At 33.8% G+C, this 21,840-nt stretch overlaps 2 protein-coding genes across 3 annotated transcripts in view; both read right to left on the bottom strand.

Annotated features, from left to right (window-relative positions):
• Positions 1-13,260, bottom strand: part of PolD2 (DNA polymerase delta subunit 2) — a 34,052-nt gene extending 20,792 nt beyond the window's left edge. The window contains exons 1-4 of one of the 2 annotated variants that reach the window (XM_085959780.1): positions 12,755-13,260; positions 8,605-8,726; positions 8,467-8,475; positions 2,715-2,808 (exon numbers count right to left, since the gene is read on the bottom strand). In XM_085959780.1, coding sequence (XP_085815906.1) covers positions 2,715-2,808; positions 8,467-8,475; positions 8,605-8,726; positions 12,755-13,107 — 578 coding nt within the window. In that variant the 5' untranslated portion in view covers positions 13,108-13,260. The remainder of the gene's footprint in view (positions 1-2,714; positions 2,809-8,466; positions 8,476-8,604; positions 8,727-12,754) is intronic. The other variant, XM_085959782.1, reaches the window with a different exon arrangement.
• A 5,221-nt stretch (positions 13,261-18,481) lies between these two features.
• Dph1 (diphthamide biosynthesis 1) lies at positions 18,482-21,805 on the bottom strand. The gene is made up of 2 exons (XM_085959511.1): positions 21,428-21,805; positions 18,482-19,522 (listed from the first exon to the last, which is right to left on the bottom strand). Exons 1-2 carry the CDS (start codon positions 21,657-21,659, stop codon positions 18,513-18,515), a joined length of 1,242 nt encoding a protein of 413 aa, XP_085815637.1. The 5' UTR covers positions 21,660-21,805; the 3' UTR covers positions 18,482-18,512.
• Positions 21,806-21,840: the final 35 nt, after the last annotated feature.

The raw sequence follows: 21,840 nt of genomic DNA, 5'->3' as shown, positions 1-21,840 counted from the left end.
TTTTATATTAAAATGTTTAATAACAGCTCTAAACTCAATTTTCTCCATTTTCCATTTTTCCATTTTCCACAAGCAAATTTTTTTTTTAAATGTACGAGAAACACACAACAACCCGACCAATCTGATTGAAACTTCGCAGCATACTGAATCGGTAGTGCCGCTGCATGAAAACAAACCGCTTACAGTACTAGTCGCGCCACCTGTCGGCTTTTCTAAGGACTTATTGACCCACCCTTGTACATAAGCAATGTAAAAAATAATTTTTAACATTATTTTGTTTCAATGTCGGTGCGAGAAATTTATATCGAAAGAAATGTTGATAAATAATGAAGCAATGTATACATCTGAGAGGAATAAATCAATTCTGATTAGAATAGGAATTTATAAGACCCAAAGGTGTGGCATCAGCTTAAAGAGGCCTTCATCCAGCAGTGGATTAATCCAGATGATGATGATGATAATGACGATATTATGAATGGGTAAATATAATATCAGAAATTTTGATAAATATAGTAATTCATATGACCAACAGAAATACAAATAACTTAGAGAGGCCTTCATCCACCAGTGGATTGATTCAGGCTCATGATGATAATGGAATTATAAATAGATATAATATAAAATCACTGATTTTGATAAATACAGCAATTCAAATGACAGAAAGGAGTAGAATCAGGCTAAAGATGCCTTTATCCAGCAGTGGATGGGTTCAGGTCGATGATGATAAGGACGATAGAAATAGGTATAATATCACAAATTCGTTAAACCGATAGTAGTAGAATCACGTTGCGGAACCCTTCATCCAACAGTGGATTGATCCTGGTTGATGATGATGATATGAATATGTAGATATGATAAATATAATGTCACCGATTTTGATAAATACAGCAATTCATATGAACGACAGGGATACAATCAGCATAGAGAAGCCATCATCCAGCAGTGGATTGATACTGGTTAATGACGATAATGATGATATAAATGGGTAGGTATATAAAAACACGATTTTTAAATATATAATATGGCAATTCCTATCACCAAGAAAAATAGAATCAAGTTGGGATAACCTTCATCCAACAGTGGATTAATCCAGATGATGATGATAATGACGATATGAATAGTAGATAATTATCATAAATTTTGATAAATATAATATATTGGTTCAAAAAAATAGTATTTATAGCCATACTTAAAAAAAAGAACACTATGTGTGTATACATTAATTTATGATGACGTTACATTTATTTTGAGGTTATGGGTACTTATTTAATTTTTGAGACGATGTTATGAATTAATTCGGATTTAATATCTCTCGGGAACATGATTAAATCAAATAAAGTATGTGTATCAGCCGATCCGATGTGTGTGAAAAATGAATTTTAATTTTAAATCATATTTATATCCAGGCTTTAAATAATTTTCATTGGTTCAAAAAAATAGTATTTATAGCCATACTCTAAAAAACAAAAAAATAAACACTATGTGTGTATACATTTTATGATGACGTTACATTTATTTTGAGGTTATGGATACTTATTTAATTTTTGAGTCGATATTATGAATTAATTCGAATTTAATATCTCTCGGGAACATGATTAAATTAAATAAAGTATGTGTATCACTCGAACCGATTAGGAACTGTCTGTCAAAATGCATTTTAATATAAATATCGCACTCGAAAGTATATTAGTACTACATTGTTGCAAACATTTAAACGTGATAGCCGTAAAAAAATATTTAAAAAGAATCAAATTTGGAACAGCAGTAGCGCACGCGGCTGTCAAAAGGTAATTTACCAAATGAATTGTACCAAAATTATGGCTTTTTCACCGAAAAAAAGTGCGCCAATGCCTACATTACGATATTTGAATAAAAATAATTGAATCCGTTAGTCAATTAAAGGATTAGAAGGTCTTAAGCGACGAAGACGTCATTCTGCTGTACGTTAAAAGAAATATGGCGAATCGTATGCGGTATATGAGAAAATATCGGATATAAACGTCACGTACCTGTAAAATCATTGAAAATTTCTGAAATGTGGTCAATTCAATCGGTAGCGCACATTTTGAAGTGAAGATGTAAAAATAACAATAAAATGTCGCTTAAATGGGCCGTTGGTGCGTTTTCCAAAATCTCTTAGGATAATAATATATAGGAGACGATTCACAGTAAAGTTGCAACGCATTCTCGTATCTTCGACAATATGACTGTTCGGTTGAAAGTGTAGTGCGATAGATTGAAGAAACATAACCATACTAAATAGACATTTCATAGAAGAAAATTTATTTCTGAATTAAAAACTATGAGAAGAGAGTTGTTTTTTGCCTATCCTGAAAAGTTGTGTTTTTTGAGATACGTGGTTGTAGAAAACACACGACGATATGGGGATCCACTTCTATAGGATATGATCGACATCCTGCAATTCACCATAGGCAAGCAGGAGATAATGCAATGAGTGTTAATCGGAGAATCTTCTGATAATAATATGGGTTCACCCATTGGACATTCATACTAATTTGAAACTGGTAAACAAAAATAACTTTTATTGGAAAAAAGCACAAGATTAGACACATGATATGCCCAAATTTAAATATTTTTTATACAATTTGTATTCAACCACAATGTAAATAATATTAGAGTGGCTTTTATTGAAATAGGGCTCATTACACGATTGTAATATTGAAAAGCTTTATTAAAATAATGATATTTTTTACCTATCTTCCTCGTACGAAGACGGCTTCTTTTGAGGTGCGCAGTCAGCCCAGCAGCAATCCATCATTTTGAATAGACCATCACCATCTTCGTAACCTATTATTTAGAAAATATCATTAATGCCTTATAAAATAGATTGACTGTTATGTGATGTGAATTTTCCCAGACAATTTTCATGACCAAACATTTTTATAACTAAAAAGAGAAAACAGATAATATCTTATAAATTAAATTAAATTCTACAGTTTGGTATATTTTATAGAAGAAGAATATACTTGTACTTGTATATTTTTATTGAACCCATCACGATGGAAAATGCTTACACTGAGTATCTCAGGCCTCGGTGAGAAAATACATTTTTAATATAATAAACATTAATAAGTAGGGAGCGGATTTATATGCAACAAAAAACATGATTATATGAATGCACTTAAAATCATTAAAATATGCGCTATAACCAAAGAAATATGCAGTATATACATTTTAATGAAAAAAAATCGTAAATACCCACTTCACCCAATATTACTGATAAAAATCGAATAACAAATTAATAATCTCAATCAATACAATACAATAACAAAAAAATGCAAATAATCAATCATAGTATTCAAAATAGTTTGTTTACAAGTACAAATAATTTAATAAGAAATGCAATGTAAACTATACACAATTTAAAAAAACAAAAACGACACACTTTACTAATCCTAAATATTATTATTTAAGTGGTGTTTTTTTGTCCGAAAAAAAAGTTTTTTTCAATATTTTGCTTTGACATTCAAATTTTCCGCATATCTGTCAGTATTTTGTTTATATGCGGAAAACGACCTCTCAATGTCCACAGAGGTGATTGCGCAAAATTTAAATAAAGGTGCCCGAGTTGACTTCACTTTTTCTGATAAATCCACGGCAAGTACATCTAAACTGTCTACCTATCTATTTTAGTAATATTTCGATAAAATAATTTAAAAAAACTAAAATTATAAATTCAAAAGCTCTAAAATATGCATATTAATTTATGAAATAGGCACTAATGTCTCAAATATGCTCTAACGTCTCAAATATGCATTTATATGCGCAACAAAATTTTATTTTTGGATTCTGTGTCTTTCAAAACAGATTTCTGTGCAACTCTCATAGCTGTGCATACACCCTAACAAAACATGCACTAGCATATAAATCCGGGCCCTATTAATAAGTGTTGCGAGGTGAAAAAGTGTTTACTAAGTAGTAATTCGATTATGTGATGCAAGGAAAATGCACGTATTAAACAATATTAAAATAAATAATATTAATTTCAGAATGAATATCAGAACACTTCTGACAATAAGTCAAAACATCGGAGAAAGGAAGAAGACTGTGTGGTGATGCCCTGAAAACTCAAATACAAAAATAACCAACTGCGAAAGTCACAAGAATTCAATTATTAATTAAATAATGAAATAATTAATTGAAATTAAAAGCATCCAATAGACAAAATATACAAATTTAATAAGCAAGCTGAATATGACAAAACGAAAAATTATAGCAACAATAAAATGGTAAGTATCCTATTTCAATGACAAAAAAAGATAATGGCATATACACAATGTAATTACGAAATGTATGATATGATTCAGACAATGTTTACAAAACTTTAACATCCATTAAACGACAGGTTCCCAATTTTTTTTGAGTAGCGACCACCTTTTGAAATATCACAATAGTCTGCAACCCCTCGCCATATTCGAATAAGTAGGCATTTTAATAGGGTGATTAAACTTGTTAACAAAAATAATTATATAAACATTTTACATTACACATTTACTTATTAGTCCCTTCAAGATTAGTTTTTTTTCCCATCTGTAAGTAACTGACGTTCAGCTATGTAGATATTATATTGTTCGTTCGACTTTTATAAATTTTATAATGAAACTGTTTGTTCCCACTTGCAGCCAAATTTTCTGATTTTCGTATGTAAATAGAGTGTCGATTTCCGAAATATCACGTATAGACTACTAAAAGTACTTGAGAACTTTGAAAGAAAGACTTGAAAACTAATAAGTATAACTAACAAAGTTTAGTGTGCACTATTTATGTTGGATCTTAACAGCCTACCTCCATTTTTAAATGTACGAGAAACACACAACAACCCGACCAATCTGATTGAAACTTCGCAGCATACTGAATCGGTAGTGCCGCTGCATGAAAACAAACCGCTTACAGTACTAGTCGCGCCACTTGTCAGCTTTTCTAAGGACTTATTGACCCACCCTCGTATCTAAAAAACATTAAAAAGATTTTTTGTTTTTTTTTTTAATTTAATGATAAACTTACAATTGTAAAAAAATGTAATAAAATGTGAATTCGTCGCAGGGTCACATCTTATTATTACATTATATTTTATGGTCATATTTATTATTAAAATTTAGTTTATTAAGTTTTAGATTTTTTGTCATTTAGATTTTTGACTAATTTATCGTTTTAATATTTTTTTATATTCATTTTAAAAAACATCGATTTTTATAAAAATATAAATGTTTATAACTTGAAATCCTTTTTATCATATATTTATATCCGTAAATTATCAATAAAAAATCTCAAATTGCAAGCTTCTTATTTTTAGGCTAGGTTCTCTGCTGGCGTGCCTCTCCCCCTTAATCTGCAAATCGGCAAACTCCATTTGGGCAAATTGTTCAGAAAGGAGAAAAAACTTAATAATTTAACCATCGTGCGGATTTTAACAATTCCGAAAATACACTTGGAAATTATTTTTTTTACAAATAAGCTGCACTATGAATTAATACACTATTTTAGTTTCCCTTTTATATATAAAGAAAATTTATAAAGAGTGGAGTTGTTCCATTTACGATGTTGGAAAATTAGCACCTGCAGTTGGGTGTTTTGTGTAAAGAACGATAACGCATTTATTTATAGGTTTAGGAGTTTGAAATTATGTGTGAGCATAGAAAACATGCTTTATAACAAAACGTAATCAAAATCTCATTTTTGGTCAAAAGTGCAGTTGTCTGGTTTTCAGATTATGCAGTCAATATACATACCTACATATTTTTTTACAAAATAAGTAAACAGGACCGGATTTACCATAGGGTTAAAGGATTGGTAGTATGCTTCCGGGAGAAATATTTACAATGCACAAATAGGTATATAATATTATATCAGTGGCAAAGGGTGAAGGTAGGCTGTTGAGATCCAACATAAATAGTGCACGCTAAACTTTGTTAGTCATACTTATTAGTTTTCATTCAACTATATAAAATATAATAGCTCCAAGGAATAATTCTGCCACTAGACTGATTAAATTTTAACGTTTTTTTCAAATTTTAAATCGGAATAAGTTAGGTTTTCGAGGGCCCCAATATGCATTAGCCCAGGCCCCCTTCAAGTGTAAATTTCGGTTAACTGCCGAAAGCGTCTTTACGCGCCGTAATTACACCAATTCTTACGTTAATTACTATCAGTTAACTGATTGCGGCATAGAAACTCCATCCAAAAATGCTTCATATCAATAATGAATATTCCAGCATAATCAATATTTTTTCAGTTTACTTTTTAGTAGACCACCTAGAAAACACATTGTGGGTCGCGACCCATAGATTGGGAACCAGTACATTGAACACATTCATAGTTTACACTTTACCGACATCGGATACAAAGACAATTTTGATACAATTCAAACCTACGCATGTTTGTAATGAAATATGTAATTATTCGACATTCATTGTGGTTCCCAGCGAATATCATTTTACGTACGAACTTTATTCGTTAACTTAATCTGTATGCTGCCAAATCAAAATTGTTTCTGTTGTTTCAAATAATCATTTTTGATGTACTAAATCCAAACTATGCATACTTTTGAGATACACTCAGTAGCAGTGAAAATTTCAAACATGCTCAATAAGGAAATTCACACTGAGAAAAGACCACAAATGTCGGAAGCTGAACAAAAATGAGATTGCAGGGCGGGGTAAAACGCCGTGCGTGACAATGGATTCACCACGTCTAACCTCGCCATCGCAGCCGTTGACTACCAGAATAACTGACGACACCCTACAATGCGAGGTGCAAGCTTTCATTTACTATGCAGCCACAGATGTAGTACTATATTTAAAAGTTAACACGTGCATGGATTTACTACTGATAGTACGTATTATTGTGCAAATTGCATGCATGGATTAAAAAAGTTCAAAAGCTTCTGAATTTTCACGAAACAATTGGACAGTGAGGTGCCTGCACAGTAGAACGATATAGTAGTAAACCTTCCGGTAAAAAAACAAACTACACCGCGCAGAGACTCATTTTGAGGTTAACCGATTTTCACGACCTGTCAAATAGTACCATAAAATGACTACAAATCATGTCTCGCTTACTCTTAAAGAATGAGATTGGTGAGACAGTCAGCACTTTTACGTGTAAACAGTTATTATTGCGATATTTTAAAATACACACTATTGGTGCAAGTAAATCCATGCACGTTCACGTCGCTGTGAACATAAATCACTTTGGAAAAACAATGAAGACACATAATCCATAATTGCTGTGTTCATGAATAGGGAATCCAATCCCGGGATCCCGGACAATTTTCGATACCTATGAATCCCGGGAATAGTAAACATAATCCCGAAACCTTCGGGATTGATTTTTTTATCAATCACAATCAATTAATATGTGTACAAAATGATGTTAGTGAAGTGTATGTACCTGCACATGTCACAGGGGGAATCGCCGGATGCTCACGGATAATAAATAACCATTTTTTGTTGTCATACGCAATCGTAAGAACATCAGAAAAATAATAAATTCGTTCATTTAACCAGCTAGACGCCACTGACATTCTGGCACGGGAACAGCGTCTAACCGCCAGTGCCACGAACATGCAGGCAGGCACTTATTTCTATGCCGAATTTAATGAATTTTATGAATGCTTTTCTAAATAAATAAAAAAAACTGTTTTACTTTCACAATATTATCTATATTACAATATTATTTACTCGATTAAGCCCATGTATTTCCAAGATTGAACGTGCACAATATCAACATTAAATTTCTTATCCTGTTTACTGCCGGTAGGTGTATGTATGGCGGTACCTTGCACGCCGCGAATTTTATTGCAAAAATAAAAAAAATAATATCAATTTACGTTTCAAGTGGTAAAAACGCATTCTGTTTCAATTCTGAGTATGTGACGACATTCCCAATATATGTCGTTGTGTGCTCAACATATTTGTATGTTTATCCCCCGTTTTCCGTTTAAAGCGGGATGTCAAAAGACGTCATTTTTGTATGAGTGCCATTCCGTTCACAGAAAAGTTCGCGTCTTAAGACGTTATTGGCAGCCATCCGGTTAAATAGCATAAATTATACTAGACATTTTTGACCAATTTATCAATGCTATTAAATTTGTATAAATAAAAAAAATATATTAACTATCGAAAAAAACTAGACCGGTCCCGGGATCGTAAAATTGTAATCCCGAAATCCCAGGATCAAAATTTTGGCTCAGGATTGGTTCTCTATTCATGAATACATTAAATGACATTAAATACAGGTGCAACCTATAATTATTATAAGCCGTGAATGTTGTTAGACCAACATCAGAAAATGCACTGATTGACACAGATATTCATAAGGTATTCTTCTGCATATTGCCACACTTCATTCATTAAAACTGTTGCTATTTGTATCAATCAACACATCATTTGAAGCGGACATTAGACAGGTGAAAGAAAGCACCTTTTTTTAAATAGTTCAACTTACAGGTTACCCCTAAACACAGGTTACATTTTCAGTTTTGGCGTAGACATGAAAAAACAAAACATTGATTAGATTGATAAATAATTGACAATTTGAGAATATTTTAATTGAAATTATGTTTTTATTAATGGCAATATTTACCTAGAACTGCGCAGACAACACCGGTTACTAGGTCATGGACATTTATAACATCGCCCATTAGTTTTATTCTTTGCAATTCGTCTTCTAAAATCAACGTGTCGCCATCGTCCACAAAGTTTTTCCTGAAAAAAACGATACAGAAGTCATAATATACGAAATATATTATAATATCATAACATACAGTAATTTGTGGTTCATGCAAGGAAAAAAGCACTGTCTACCTGGTAAATCAGAGCTAATAAAAAATACACAATTTTTAATAATCCCCTAGCACAGGGATGGCAAACCTTTTTACCATCGCGTGCCAAAATTTCCCAAATATTTTTCGACTATCTGACGTGCCAAGCAGTTTTTGGTGACGAAAAAAACGTTTTTAAAAATTTTCTAAAAAAAAAAAGTTTAAAAATTACAATTGATATTCCATCTTTCACCGTATTTCTCTACCCGAAGGCATGTCTTTTTATTCTTTGAATATTTTTGTCTTGTTTTCAAAATTCTCAAAGAGATTGTGGAGTGAAAGCATTTGAACCACTCTTCTTTCATAATATATTCTCCGTCACTTAACGGTTTTCCATTTTTAGAGATTATGTTTGTGTCAAAATAACAAGAAGTTATTATATTTGAATGACTGCCGATAATTAATTTCATAAGGTTTGTTGATTAAATATTTTTATTTTTAATTGCACAATCCTAAGGACCGATCTATGCAATTGTATATAAAAAATAGTTTTTAAAAAATAAAACTTACTATTCTTGCGTCTTTGTTAAATAAAATTAAGGTAAATGTACCAGTAGTTGACCTTTTTTCAGTAAAATGCCCAAAATAAGAAACGTAGACACGGGATTGCTCTAAATTGTAAAGTTGAGACAAGTGAAGCCATCTGTGGTCGGATTGAGGAACTAACACATCACCATATGTCATAGGAGCGTCATAGCAGCTATTTGAAAACAACACATCACGCCGTAAGCATTTTATTTTTAATTTCTTAAGTAAATTGTCAAGGATATCAGTGGATGTAAGCATATGGCAATTTAATGTTTTTGACTTCATAATATCAAGTTAATGCATTACGGGCAGTCATAATATTGAAGTATCGATATCATTTGTAATTTTTAAGTTATATTTACAAGGAAGCAAGTTTGTGGGGGGGGTCAACTACTCAAACTTTTTTTAATACTTTTTCAGTAGTTGACCAGGGTGGTCAACTACTAGATAAATTAAATAAAATTATTTCACTTAGTTATGAACAATTTTTACATTCATAAGTATGGAACGATGATTATTTATTAATTAGAAGTGTCTAGGGTGGTTCTGTCCAGTAGATGACCTGGGCGTCAACTTTATTTTTTTATTTTTTCAGCAACGGGTTTGTGTATTTTTTCTCCGGAAAACAAAAATTTCTTGAATTATAGCCCTGAATATATAGCAACTGAATGAAGCAGGCCAACAATAGCCGACAACTTACGAGAAATAGCGACGCGATAAAAAAAATGCAGGGCATCACGGAGGATTTACTTTGGTCATTATAACGTACCCATTTAATTAATAATGTTAGCGTTAGTTTTGCCGCAAATTGTTTATCAGCCTAACTCACCATATTTTTTTATATAACCTGCCTGCTTCACCATACTTTCATATAACCTGCCGCCCCTAGAGGAGCAGGGTCTTAGCCAAAAAAGGAATCGAGACAGTGTACCAGCAGGTAAATGCCGACGATAAAGAATGCATAACCGTCATAGTAACAGGGAGTGTCGGTGGGGCTGTCACACCAACGACAGTCCTCTACAAGTACAAAAGAATTCCTCAAGAAATTTCCGAAAATGTGGACTTTGTCCATGGAGCCCTTAAGCTGTAACAGTACCAGGAGAATCGTAAAGTGTGCCTTCAATGGTTACATCAGAGGAACCCAAGCGGTATTTAGAGAGAGTTCCTGAGTAAAAACATTGATGAGGAAAATCTTGAATCATTCCGCAAAAACAACGAATCTGATAAAGATGATAAGTCACTGTTCGCACCTGTGATGAAAAGTAAAAAATGAGTTGGAAAATATCACTCCACCTGACCCGGTCAGACTCATCGATGAGGCATCGCAAGAAGAGGAATCCGATGATATGATGTCTTTGGCCGCCTGGAATATTATGAATTATTATGATGTTTAATCTCCAATCGCTAGGGCACCTGTGGCTGGTTTAACGACTTGTGATGGTGATTCGTCTCCAATCGCCAGTGCACCTAAGGCTGGTATAAGGATTTGTAATGATACTTTGCTTCCAATCGCCAGTGAACCCGTGGCTGGTCCATCAAATATTCGTAGTCCATTCATGAGACATTTTTTCTTCCCCGGTGAAGGGGAAGAAAAATTCAAGAAGAAAGCAAAAAAGGGAAAAAACCCCCACCAGCGTTTCCGGTAAACCTTGCCAGGAGTATTTCCTAAACAAAAAGAGGAAGAAAGAAGAAATGGAACGGTTGAAAAAAGAACGAGCTTCAGAGAGGCAAAGAAAGAAAGAACTAAATGAGCAAGCAAAGGAAGAAAAAAAATGGGGAAATTGAAAGCAGTCAAGAAGAAAATGCGTTTTTCTTCCGAGTCTCCTAACCCAAGTGTTGACATTTCAGACTCAGCGGAGTGATGAAAGCTTTAAACCTAAAACTCGATGGCTGCCCGTTATGAAAGTCATTAATGAACATTATACTATAATACTTCTCGGGGAAAATCGTCGATATTTCTAAAGTAAAAGCTGCTATTTCATCGATGCAAAAGTGCGGGAGACTATGGAAATGGCCAGAGCGACCCTATGTACTTAGCTATGAATGGAAGGCGGTAGTATCCCACATAAATGACACGGCACAAGTAAGCAAAACTCGCAATGTTTATTTAGTTCCGGAATTGGACTTTACTTGGAATATCTAAGGATTTTTATGTTAAGTTTTATTTTGGTAAGTACTGAGCCTATGCGTTACTATGTAGTATGTATGTACTTAGTTGCTAAAATAAATATATTTTTGTATTTTTAGTTTGAAGTAACTAATTTTGCACCTTTTGTTACCCGAACAAGCTGATGATTGGCTGTCAAACAAAATCCTCTCCTATGTAACTTGTTACTGAACCGCCCATTGCAACCAAGTTGATTCAAGTAGCTATGGGCTAGAGTGGTCTGACAGGAAGCCCTGAGGCAACTCTGATAACAGATTTGCCATAAAGCCTTCTGATTAGACATGGTCAACTACTGAAAAATATAGTGGTCAACTACTGGAACCCCTGATTAGACATGGTCAACTACTGAAACATATAGTGGTCAACTACTGGAACTTTCAATTTTTTGGATGGTCAACTACTGGAACAAAAACATGATCTTGAAAAATTGAACACAATTTTTTGTAACAGACCCTTTCTTAATTTTTGTCTTGTCATATTAATTAAGACATTTGATCCATTATGAGTAGACTTGCTTTGCCAACATTCGGTGTAATGCTAAACGTTAATCGTTATTTTTGTTGAATTTTTTTCTTAAATGGTCAACTACTGGTACATTTACCTTACATAAATTATTAATTCATCGAGATTTAATAAATTTAACATTTCAGACTTAGTGACAAATATATGAATTAGGAGAGGTCGCTAAGCAGATGAAATGGCAATGGACTGGACATTTTGCTCAGCGAGTGGACAACCGCTGAAGAAATGCTATCATACATAGTACCCAAGGGGCACTAAACGCCCACAGGGACACTCTAAAACCCGCTGGATAGACAAACTCATAAAGTTCGGTGAATGTACGTGGCAGCATTGTACTCACTGCCGTGAAACCACTTTATCGGTGTTTGACATAAAGGTGGGCAGCAAAATAGTATACCTACCCAAAGAGGTTTTAATCTCATTAACCATACCCAATGTATATTAAAATAACTTGTTTAATAAAAATGTTTCTGAGTTTTAGCTGATGTCACAGATTAAGCTGATGTATAGGTAAATAACATTCAAAGCTAATTATTATTATTTTCGTCAGCATACAGCACTTCAACTTTCAATAATTTCGAAAAGACAAGCATAATATACAGATCTTCTTTGACAAAAATCCACATGTGGAAATGTTTAATCAATTAATTTGACAGCTACAGATGTTAATGGAAATCTCATTTAATTTCACCAACCTTTGCGGCTCTGGCATCATTTGTAATTCCTCGGATAACTCCTTTAAGATACTCGGCTTCAATTCCTGGTGTTTGAACAGTGTTCCAATCACAACGCAAGTTTCGTCTTTGCCTTCCTTCAACTCAAACAACTTTTTAATCTGGTATTTATCTCCCCATTTCAGTTTCACCTTTTTAATGAGCCGTTTCCTCATGACACCTAATCTTGCAGCATAAATGTGTGCATATTGTTTTGAGAAATCCTTCGAAGTATGGAGGAACCGATCCGAACGGTTTGTGTAATCGCAGATGTGCCGATTTGGATCACTTTGGATTGAAAAATCCATGTCGTTCTCCATTTTAATGTCAGGCATTGCTTATATTATAATATATACTATTATACGTAGAAAGCGAACGCCTTTCGACACAGCGTTTGATAAAATCAAACTGAAACACGATATGTAATAATTATATATTAAAATTAAATTATAGATAATAACGCAAAACGGCAGTTTTAGTTTTGACAGCGCTGTCAAATGAAAGCGGCAAAATTGAGGCAGAGAGTTACCAGCTAGAAAATAAAATAATGCTGCCAATTTGCTGTCTATGATTGTCGTGAATTCGCGCACCCCTTCAAAATATAATAATTATTAAAATAAAGATATTGGTTGAGCTTTTTAAGTGGACTGTAATTATTTTGTGGGAAGATGAGGAGGTCGGATCTAGGGGTGGGGGCGATGGAACAGAATGCCAGACACTGATCTTTGTGATGATGTATGATGGCTCCGTGGTCTGGTTTCAACTTTTGCTAGCGCGGTGTTGTTGTTTTGGGTCACCCGGTTCGTAAACTACGTACTTTGTGACACAGTTTTATGGATTATATGTGAGGGTGTATGAATGATGATGATAGATTATGAATGAGTTTGTATCTTTTGAGTCAATCATTTAAGCGACGGAAAGCTATTAGAAGCCCGCACACGCCCGCTGTCGAGATGCAACTGAATGTTCTTTGTAACACCGTCTCTCATCACCCGTAATTGTTTATTTATTGTCTGGTGACAATAACACTGGGGATTAGGAGGTGGGTGAGGAGATAAGGAGTGGAATGGGAACATAAATGGCCCAACCAGATATTATTACTAAAGTCTTCACAATAAAACAACATGGCATTATAATAAGCGTCCTGTAGACCAGTGCTTCCCAACCGAACCACACATTACCTTTTGAGGAGCCGTTGAGAACTTGAGGGGAGGCCATAGTTAGAAGTAAATGATTATAATTCAATAAGTGAATTTATTATTACATACCTACTAGACATTTAATATTATAAATTCCAAAACTTCACATAATATGTGCCTAATTTACAAAATGTAAATTTCATAAATGGATAGGTACCTATTTATTTTATCAAACAAAAAGTTAGGGAGAGGAAAATTGTATTTTTGTAACGTGTAAATAAGTCATTTTCCAATCATTTTCATTGTTCACGGAAAGCTCAATTTTTTCAAAATGAATATAGGATTTTATGAAAACTAAAAAAAGCAAATGTGTCGCCTACCAGAGAGACCTAGCGAATAATACAAAGCTTTCAATTTGAGACATTTTTATGATAATTTCCATTTTTAAATATACCTACGTAAAAATAATTTAATAAATACGTTTCTAAAAACAATCAAAGATAAACTAAACAAATTAAATTAGAGAAGTGGTACACAACCTATTTGACCGAAGAGCCAATATACTTTTTCTAATTGTTCACACGCAGTGTTGAAAAATATTGATATATTATTATATCAATACGTTAGAGGATGAACCACGGAAGTCACGTTTGGACTTTTGTTCAGGAGAGTGATTTTAGTGTAGGTTAAATGTTTGAAACTCTATAACTTTTTAAAGAACTATAGTAATTAGGGTCTGTAAACGGTATTATTCATAATTAAATTTATTTTTGACCATAGTATAGATAGAAATACCAAATTATTTAGAATTAATAAATTAATGGACTTCCGTGTTTTATGTTCTAACATCTAACACATAATGTAGAAGTACCACTAAGCAATAGTTCACCTATAGATAATACACGGAAGTCCATATAGGTATAAATTATTTTTATTTCCTGTGCATCATATTATTAATAATTATTTTATTATAAGTACTTACACAAAATATTTCAGTAAGCCTAAATATGAAAAGGAATTATATATTTTTTAATTTACATAAGTACAAGATTATTTGAAATTTATTATTGCTCTAGAAAAAAATCAACGCAATGAGAATTATTCCTGGTCATTCTCCGGGACATCAGCTAATGAAGAATTATGTGGAATTCTATCATAAAATTCTGGAGATATCCATTGTTTCATAGTTTGCAGATCTTAACCGGACACGGTGGTTTTGCCTCGAAGCTCTTGGCCTAATAGAATCTCCGACTTGCTTATGTGCCGAATTGCAGGATGCCCATAACATCCTCTGGGAGTGTCCCCATATTATGTCGGTTGAAAGGGAAGAGCTTCTCAAGTCGGTTTGACCCTCAGTTGGACCGGTCGGCCATTGCGACTTGGTATCTACGGGGAAAATTTGTCAGCTTTAAAAAGTTTGCGGCATTTTAGGGCGAGCGAGAAGGTCGGAGGTCCACAGTTTGGAAATCTTCATCGGAGAACTTCGCTTTATAACGTAGATAACCAGCGCCATCTTAATATATAAATAAAAAAGATAAAAAAGGTGTGCCATCAATATTCTTTTTTCGAGCCACAAAAGGAGCTGAAGATGATGCATACAAAGAGCAATAATTGTTTATATCATTTAACTCCATGTTAATAACATTAAAAGGCTTGTTTCTTTTACATGTCCCTACAAACTGAACCCAATCCCATGGAGTAACTGTCTGCATACCGTTCAGCATCTTTTTTGACGTTCTGTTATAGAGTGGTCAGTGTCTCCATGTGTGTAATAGTGTCCTCGTAATAGGCATTTGTGATTTATGATTTTCAGCGTAGGAATGGTTTTCAGAAACCAGGTATATGAAAAAATAATGATGATATTCCTATTTTGGCCAGGGCAATTAATTATCATACCAAATCGTCAGTTCTTCAATATTTGCTAAATGCCCATTTCATCAAGCAGCAGCCGATTTTATTGCTACCCCTTCCACTTTTTATTTCATCCACATCAGTGTTGTGTCTCACTCACCACTTGCATCATCGTAAATTGTAAAATTCAGAGTCCACAATTTTCTCAGATGGAAACTATATGGAGTAGGTAAACACTTCTCCAAGTCAACCATTATTACTTTCATACTGGTAATTTTTTCTGTTGCAAGCCCCCGGGCTGCAACGGGTTAAAACTGAAATTCGAGACCCCGACCACGCACTCCGGCTCTGCTGCGTCCCCAGGGTGCAACGGGTTAAAACTTAAATTCGGGACTCCGACCACGCACTCCGGCTCTGATGGCACTACATACAATTATTGTCCGTGAGTGAAGCATTCCGATCTACGCGTAACACGTCGCCCGCGCCAACCTGGCGGTTATTAGTTTTTCTAATCCAACTTAGCCATTTGACCTCCGATCAAGCTGAAATAAACGCCAATATTTTTTAAATGTACACATTCTAGCGACATTTTCAATAAAAAATGGGGGTTGCAGCATTAACTTCCGCGTTTCAAGACCTTGTACGCGGCGACTTTTTTCCGCAAAAACCGTAAAACTGTCCCCGGGTTGCAATGGGTTAAAACTGAAATTTTAGACTCTGACTACGCACTCCGGCTCGTCAGCCCTCGTCTACTGTCCAAATTTTGTCAAAATCCGACTGCGCGTGTGGATTTTTACAAAGATAACCGAAAATTATAGTATAGATCAGGGGAGGGCAAACTGGCCATGTGGCCCGCCGGGTATTTTTTTGCGGCCCGCCATCAATAATTGTACTTCTGATTACGAATAACTTTTTTTATATTTTTTTAAAAAATATTGACAATAGATTAAAATTTGAAGAATTTGTTGTTTCGTTAATGTATTATCTCAGTACGTCTTCCTTGCGTCTCGTCTCAGTGACACTGAAAATAGTGGTTACTATTTTCTATGTTGAACATCGTGACACATTTAAATACTTTTAATTCTGCGTTGCAAGGAAAAAAAATATATGCCCACGATATGGTGAAGAGTTTGAATGGATTTCAATTAAAACTCAAGTTGTTCCTTCGACAAATATCGAATAAGAACGTGGACCACTTTCCAACTTTGAAGTTGCTGAATATACCAGAATATAAATTTGAAGAATATGGTAAAATTATTAAAGCTCTGAATGACGATTTTTTACAAAGATTTGGTGACTTCCGAAAAATTGAGACAAGTTTAGCAACAGTACACGAACCATTTTCAATAGATATTGATAGTGTACTGACAGAGCTACAACTTGAGATTATTGGTCTGCAGTGTGACACTGATTTAAGAGAATTGCATCGTCGCGAAGATATATCAAAATTTTACAATGCCCTTAATTCAGACAAATTCGAACAACTTACAAGATTATGCAAGAAAAATGTTCGTTGTTTTAGGATCAACCTATATATGTGAACAAACATTTTTGATCATGAACCTCAATAAAAATTCTTTACGATCAAATATCTCCGATGCCCATTTACAAGCAGTTTTGAAAATATCAACCACAAAATTAATACCTGAATTTGAATAAAATGTACAACACTTTCATTCTTCTCATTATTTTTTTTGTTATGTTTATTTTTCGTGATAATAAATAGTGTATATCTAAAAATGGTATTTTACTTGCGGCCTGCCGCTCATTTTGAATTCTTGAATTTGGCCCTCCATCCAAAAAGTTTGCCCGCCCCTGGTATAGATAATACGTTGGACTTCCGTGTTTATGGAATTATTATAATGGTTCATTAACATTTTCTTAGAGCATAAACATCGTAAAAAGGACACCCGTTGTTTATGCACTAAATAGAATTGGACTTCAGTGATTTATTAATTAGCTATATCGGTTAATTTACTACTTATAGAGTTCAGTGTTTCATTCATTTGTGTAATGAAATAAAAGAAAATTTTCTGCATATTTAACTCAGAAACGGTAAAAACTGGACTTCCGTGGTTAATCCTCTAATGTACTAATGTACTCCAATCGCTTTCTATTACTTAGTGTCAACCATATTCAATTAGCACTTGGCGATGAATAACTTACCATTTTGGGCTCTACGCGGCCCACGGGTTGTGCATCACTGCGTTAAAGGATCCTATCTTATTACCTATTATATTTTTTAGTCATGTTTATATTAAAATTTAGTACTTATATACGTTTTTCCTAATTCTATAGAAGATTTTTGACTCATCAGTTTTAATGTTTGTTATATTTATTTTAAAAAACATTGATTTTTATAAAAATGTAAATATAACTTGAAATCATTGTTATTCATATCAAACAGAGCTTCCATATTGTGACCATACCAAAACTGGATTTGATAGCTGGTGATAAAAAGGTGGGCCCAGACTTCTTAAATTTGTCATCCCCAGCCATGTAAATCCTTCGACAATACGCGACTCTGTTGCTCGCGCATCCCGGGCCACGCCATTCAACCGCTGAACCATTTGGCCAGACAGCTTTACTTCAAAAATTTTCTTGGCTGGTTGATTTAAGTCCATAATTTGTTGAAAATAAAAAGCCCATCCAGTTGGGAAATTTTGAGGCTTCGTTTTTAGGAAGGATAATAGGAAAGAATTTAATAAAAATAAAAGAATACATTTATCTTCATTTATTCACATATAAAATTACTTATTGCCCAAACATTTTCCACAACAAGTCTTCTCAGATTCAAGAGCATCTGGTTTAAAATTAGGTGTCCAGGGTCCTAAGCTATTCGAAGAATAATAGTCCATAGGATAACTCTCTGTTTCGTCGCCTTTCCATTCTGCATCCCCCAAGCATACAGCAAGTTCATATGGTGTGAGAAGAGGTTTGGTGAATGCTTTCCCCCAATCAATAGACAATCGAGGACAGGCAACTTGTACAAAGGCATCTATTCCGTTGATAAGCTTCAATTTGTCAGGAAAAATTTCCGAAAGTAAAATAAGAATGGAATCGTGAGTCTTCATTTGTAATATTAAATTCTCCATAACTTTAATGCTGCCTTGCCTGCCAAGTGTTCCTAATATCAGTCCAAAAGTACCAGCATTTTTCGAGGCATCGATTGCTTCGATTCGATTATTTCTCATTGTAGCATGTTCATAAAACTCTTGAGTCAACTTTTTTTCATACGGATCGTAACGGTATGCTTTTGATTTCGGATTAGCTATCATAGCAGCTTCTAAATGAAATCTACCATCACCCAAATAGATTATTATATCGGAACATGTTATCTTTGGTGCGGTACAGCCCAAAATTTCACCAGCAGAGAGAGGTTTACATTGGGGGACATTAACAGCATACCCAATTTTTCGAAGTTCAATAGCTGCCGTATTTAATGCACTGACAAATTGGATTGTGCTTACAAGACCGAATCTACTTGTAATCGATGGGAAGTTTAATTTCATGGTGTCGATAAAATGTAGCGTATCTATTTTGATATCAACGAATATGTACAGTAATTTTATGCCTGCAGTCTGGTCAATAGGAATCAAGCATGAATGGCCGTAATGCACTAAAAGATCTACTCCTAAAGCCTTTGCTGTATAGTCATCAACACAGCAAGCTCCGTAAGTAACGTCTCCCATAATAATAGCTTCAGCATCAGTGAACTTCTCGATTATGTCAGTCAATATGGTCGCGAACAGAAGTAAACCTGAAAGACAATTAACATACAATTGAATATTTTAATATCATAAGGTGACATTTTGGTACAAATTTCTGGAGTTAACGCAGACAACTAAATACATTTCAACAGTAAATCCTCAATGTAAGAGAATAAACCTCAAATTATACTGATCGAATGTCTCGCTGATCATCTACCCCGATCATAAAATGTCATTTTGGATCATTTTTTGGATTAGTGTGAGTCATTGTATCAGATTGGATCTGCAACTCTGCCAGTGTAATTTGAGCTGTATCCGTTATGCTGAAAGTCTGTTATATAAGAAAGTAGGTTTTCTGAATGCCTATGTTAAAAAATTGACAGGTTAGTTAGTTTACCTGTTTATAACTAAATAAATAAACAATGTTTTAAAAAACAAAAGAATATTTAAATTTTATAAAAAAACAAAAAAATCCAATTTACGCATCAGAACATTGGCTGGCATCCATTAACAGTGCTGCAGAAAGACACTCCACACGACAACTGTATGCAATGCTTTGTAATCATGTGCCACTCACATGCCAAACATTGTTTACAAACATGCAACATACAGACTGGAAATTTTGCAAATTAAATCCAAAGTCACTTAAATTGAGGTTTTACTGTTTTATTGAAAACAATATTAAATATTATGTCTATAGAAATTATTATAAATAACCCAGTATAAATAACAGTTTTTTCCGAGTTTTGTGAACACGTTTATTTTATTTATACAGGTTTTGAATATTAAGTGGGTACTAATAACCTAATCCTCTTTTTCCGGCAAAAAAGAAAAGAGCTGTGTTGAAGGGGTGCAATGTTGTCATTGGGGGAGGGTGATGTCAGTATGATGCGGAACTCTGTTATTTAGACAAATAACATAACAGTACAAATTACAATATCCGTAACATCCTGCGTTGAGATGATATACCTATTTACCAAGTAACAACATTGCTTATATGACGAGAGAGTATCAAAGCTATGCTCATGTCATAGCTCTTCAAGACGTAGGTAAATACCAAAAAGTTTAATCTAGACCTAGAGGGATTCGTATAAAATATATTACACCACATGATGGCAATTCCTAGCAGTTGGTTGGCAAACCATAGGATGGTTTATAATCATATTGTTGTCTGCAAACTTTTGTGATTGTTTATCTAAATTTTAAATAATGATGGTTCGTTTTATAAATATGTTGTTTTATTTTTGGTTATAATGCCGCAGATGACCGGATGATTATTGATCATTTTTTTGGCAGAAACAGGTAATTTATCCCATGTAGACAATTATATTAAATACCCTTTTCTGTCGGCGGAGATGCTTTTCGATCCAATAATAAATTGTTAATTTAAAGTTTGATATTTTCAAAAATTTCGATGCATCATTATCACACACTAAGGGTAGGTTAGGTTGGGGTAGGATAGGTTTGGTCTCAAAAGAAAATTATAAAAGGTCATGCAATCATCTGCGGCACCATTAATTTATTTTTTAACACTAATACAAGACATTTTTACATTATGTACATGCTTGGTTTAGAACAGATAGGTAATAATATTGTCAGAAGATGTTCATTTGTATTGTGAAGGAAGAATTGAGATTAAACAACCAAATCTCAAACATAATTTCAACTATTGATTGATATATTATATAACGATTACCTAAACATGAATGTGTGAAATCATTTCAATCAAATCAACAGGAGTTTTATATTATCGTGTACTACCTAAGTACTATGTACCAATTCTATAAATAATAATATACCTCCACTTCATTTCATTCAGTCAAGTAAATTATACCATACTTCAATTAGTGTCACTGAAAGGTGAGGATTACCTTAAAATTAATCTATAATTACAGCACACGCTATCGACCATGCGGTTATAAAAGATTGTCAAAAAGATAATATAAACAAATTACCTTCTGGCATTTGCAATGCAACTGTTTTGGCACTCAATTGTCTTATTCTCCAGATAGTTTTGTGAACTTCGAAATTATAATTCTGCGGCAAGGCTTTGCAGGCAGCATTTAGTATTTCATTTTTAGTTATATCGTCAGGTATTTTATTAATCGACCTAATGGGGGCTTTGAAAACTTTTCTTTCGGGTTTAGCCCTGACAACGACCACAGAAGTATTTGTATCGACGTCCATGATTAAAACACTTAAAGTATAAACGAATACAGATATATTAGTGTTCGTCTTATTCCATAAACTTTCAGAAATAGTGAAAGCTTTTGATTTTAAAATGCATACACACACATTTTCAACTTTGATCGACCATATTTTAACCACAAAGCAAAAACGAAAGTTTGGCTGTCAAAAATAAGGTTTC

Source organism: Rhyacophila brunnea, unplaced genomic scaffold (genome assembly GCF_057557595.1).
Source record: "Rhyacophila brunnea isolate RB1 unplaced genomic scaffold, BYU_Rbru_1.0 scaffold_9, whole genome shotgun sequence".
NCBI lineage: Eukaryota > Metazoa > Arthropoda > Insecta > Trichoptera > Rhyacophilidae > Rhyacophila > Rhyacophila brunnea.
The sequence above is the reverse complement of the archived record's forward strand: the minus strand, read 5'-3'. Positions and strand labels throughout refer to the sequence as shown.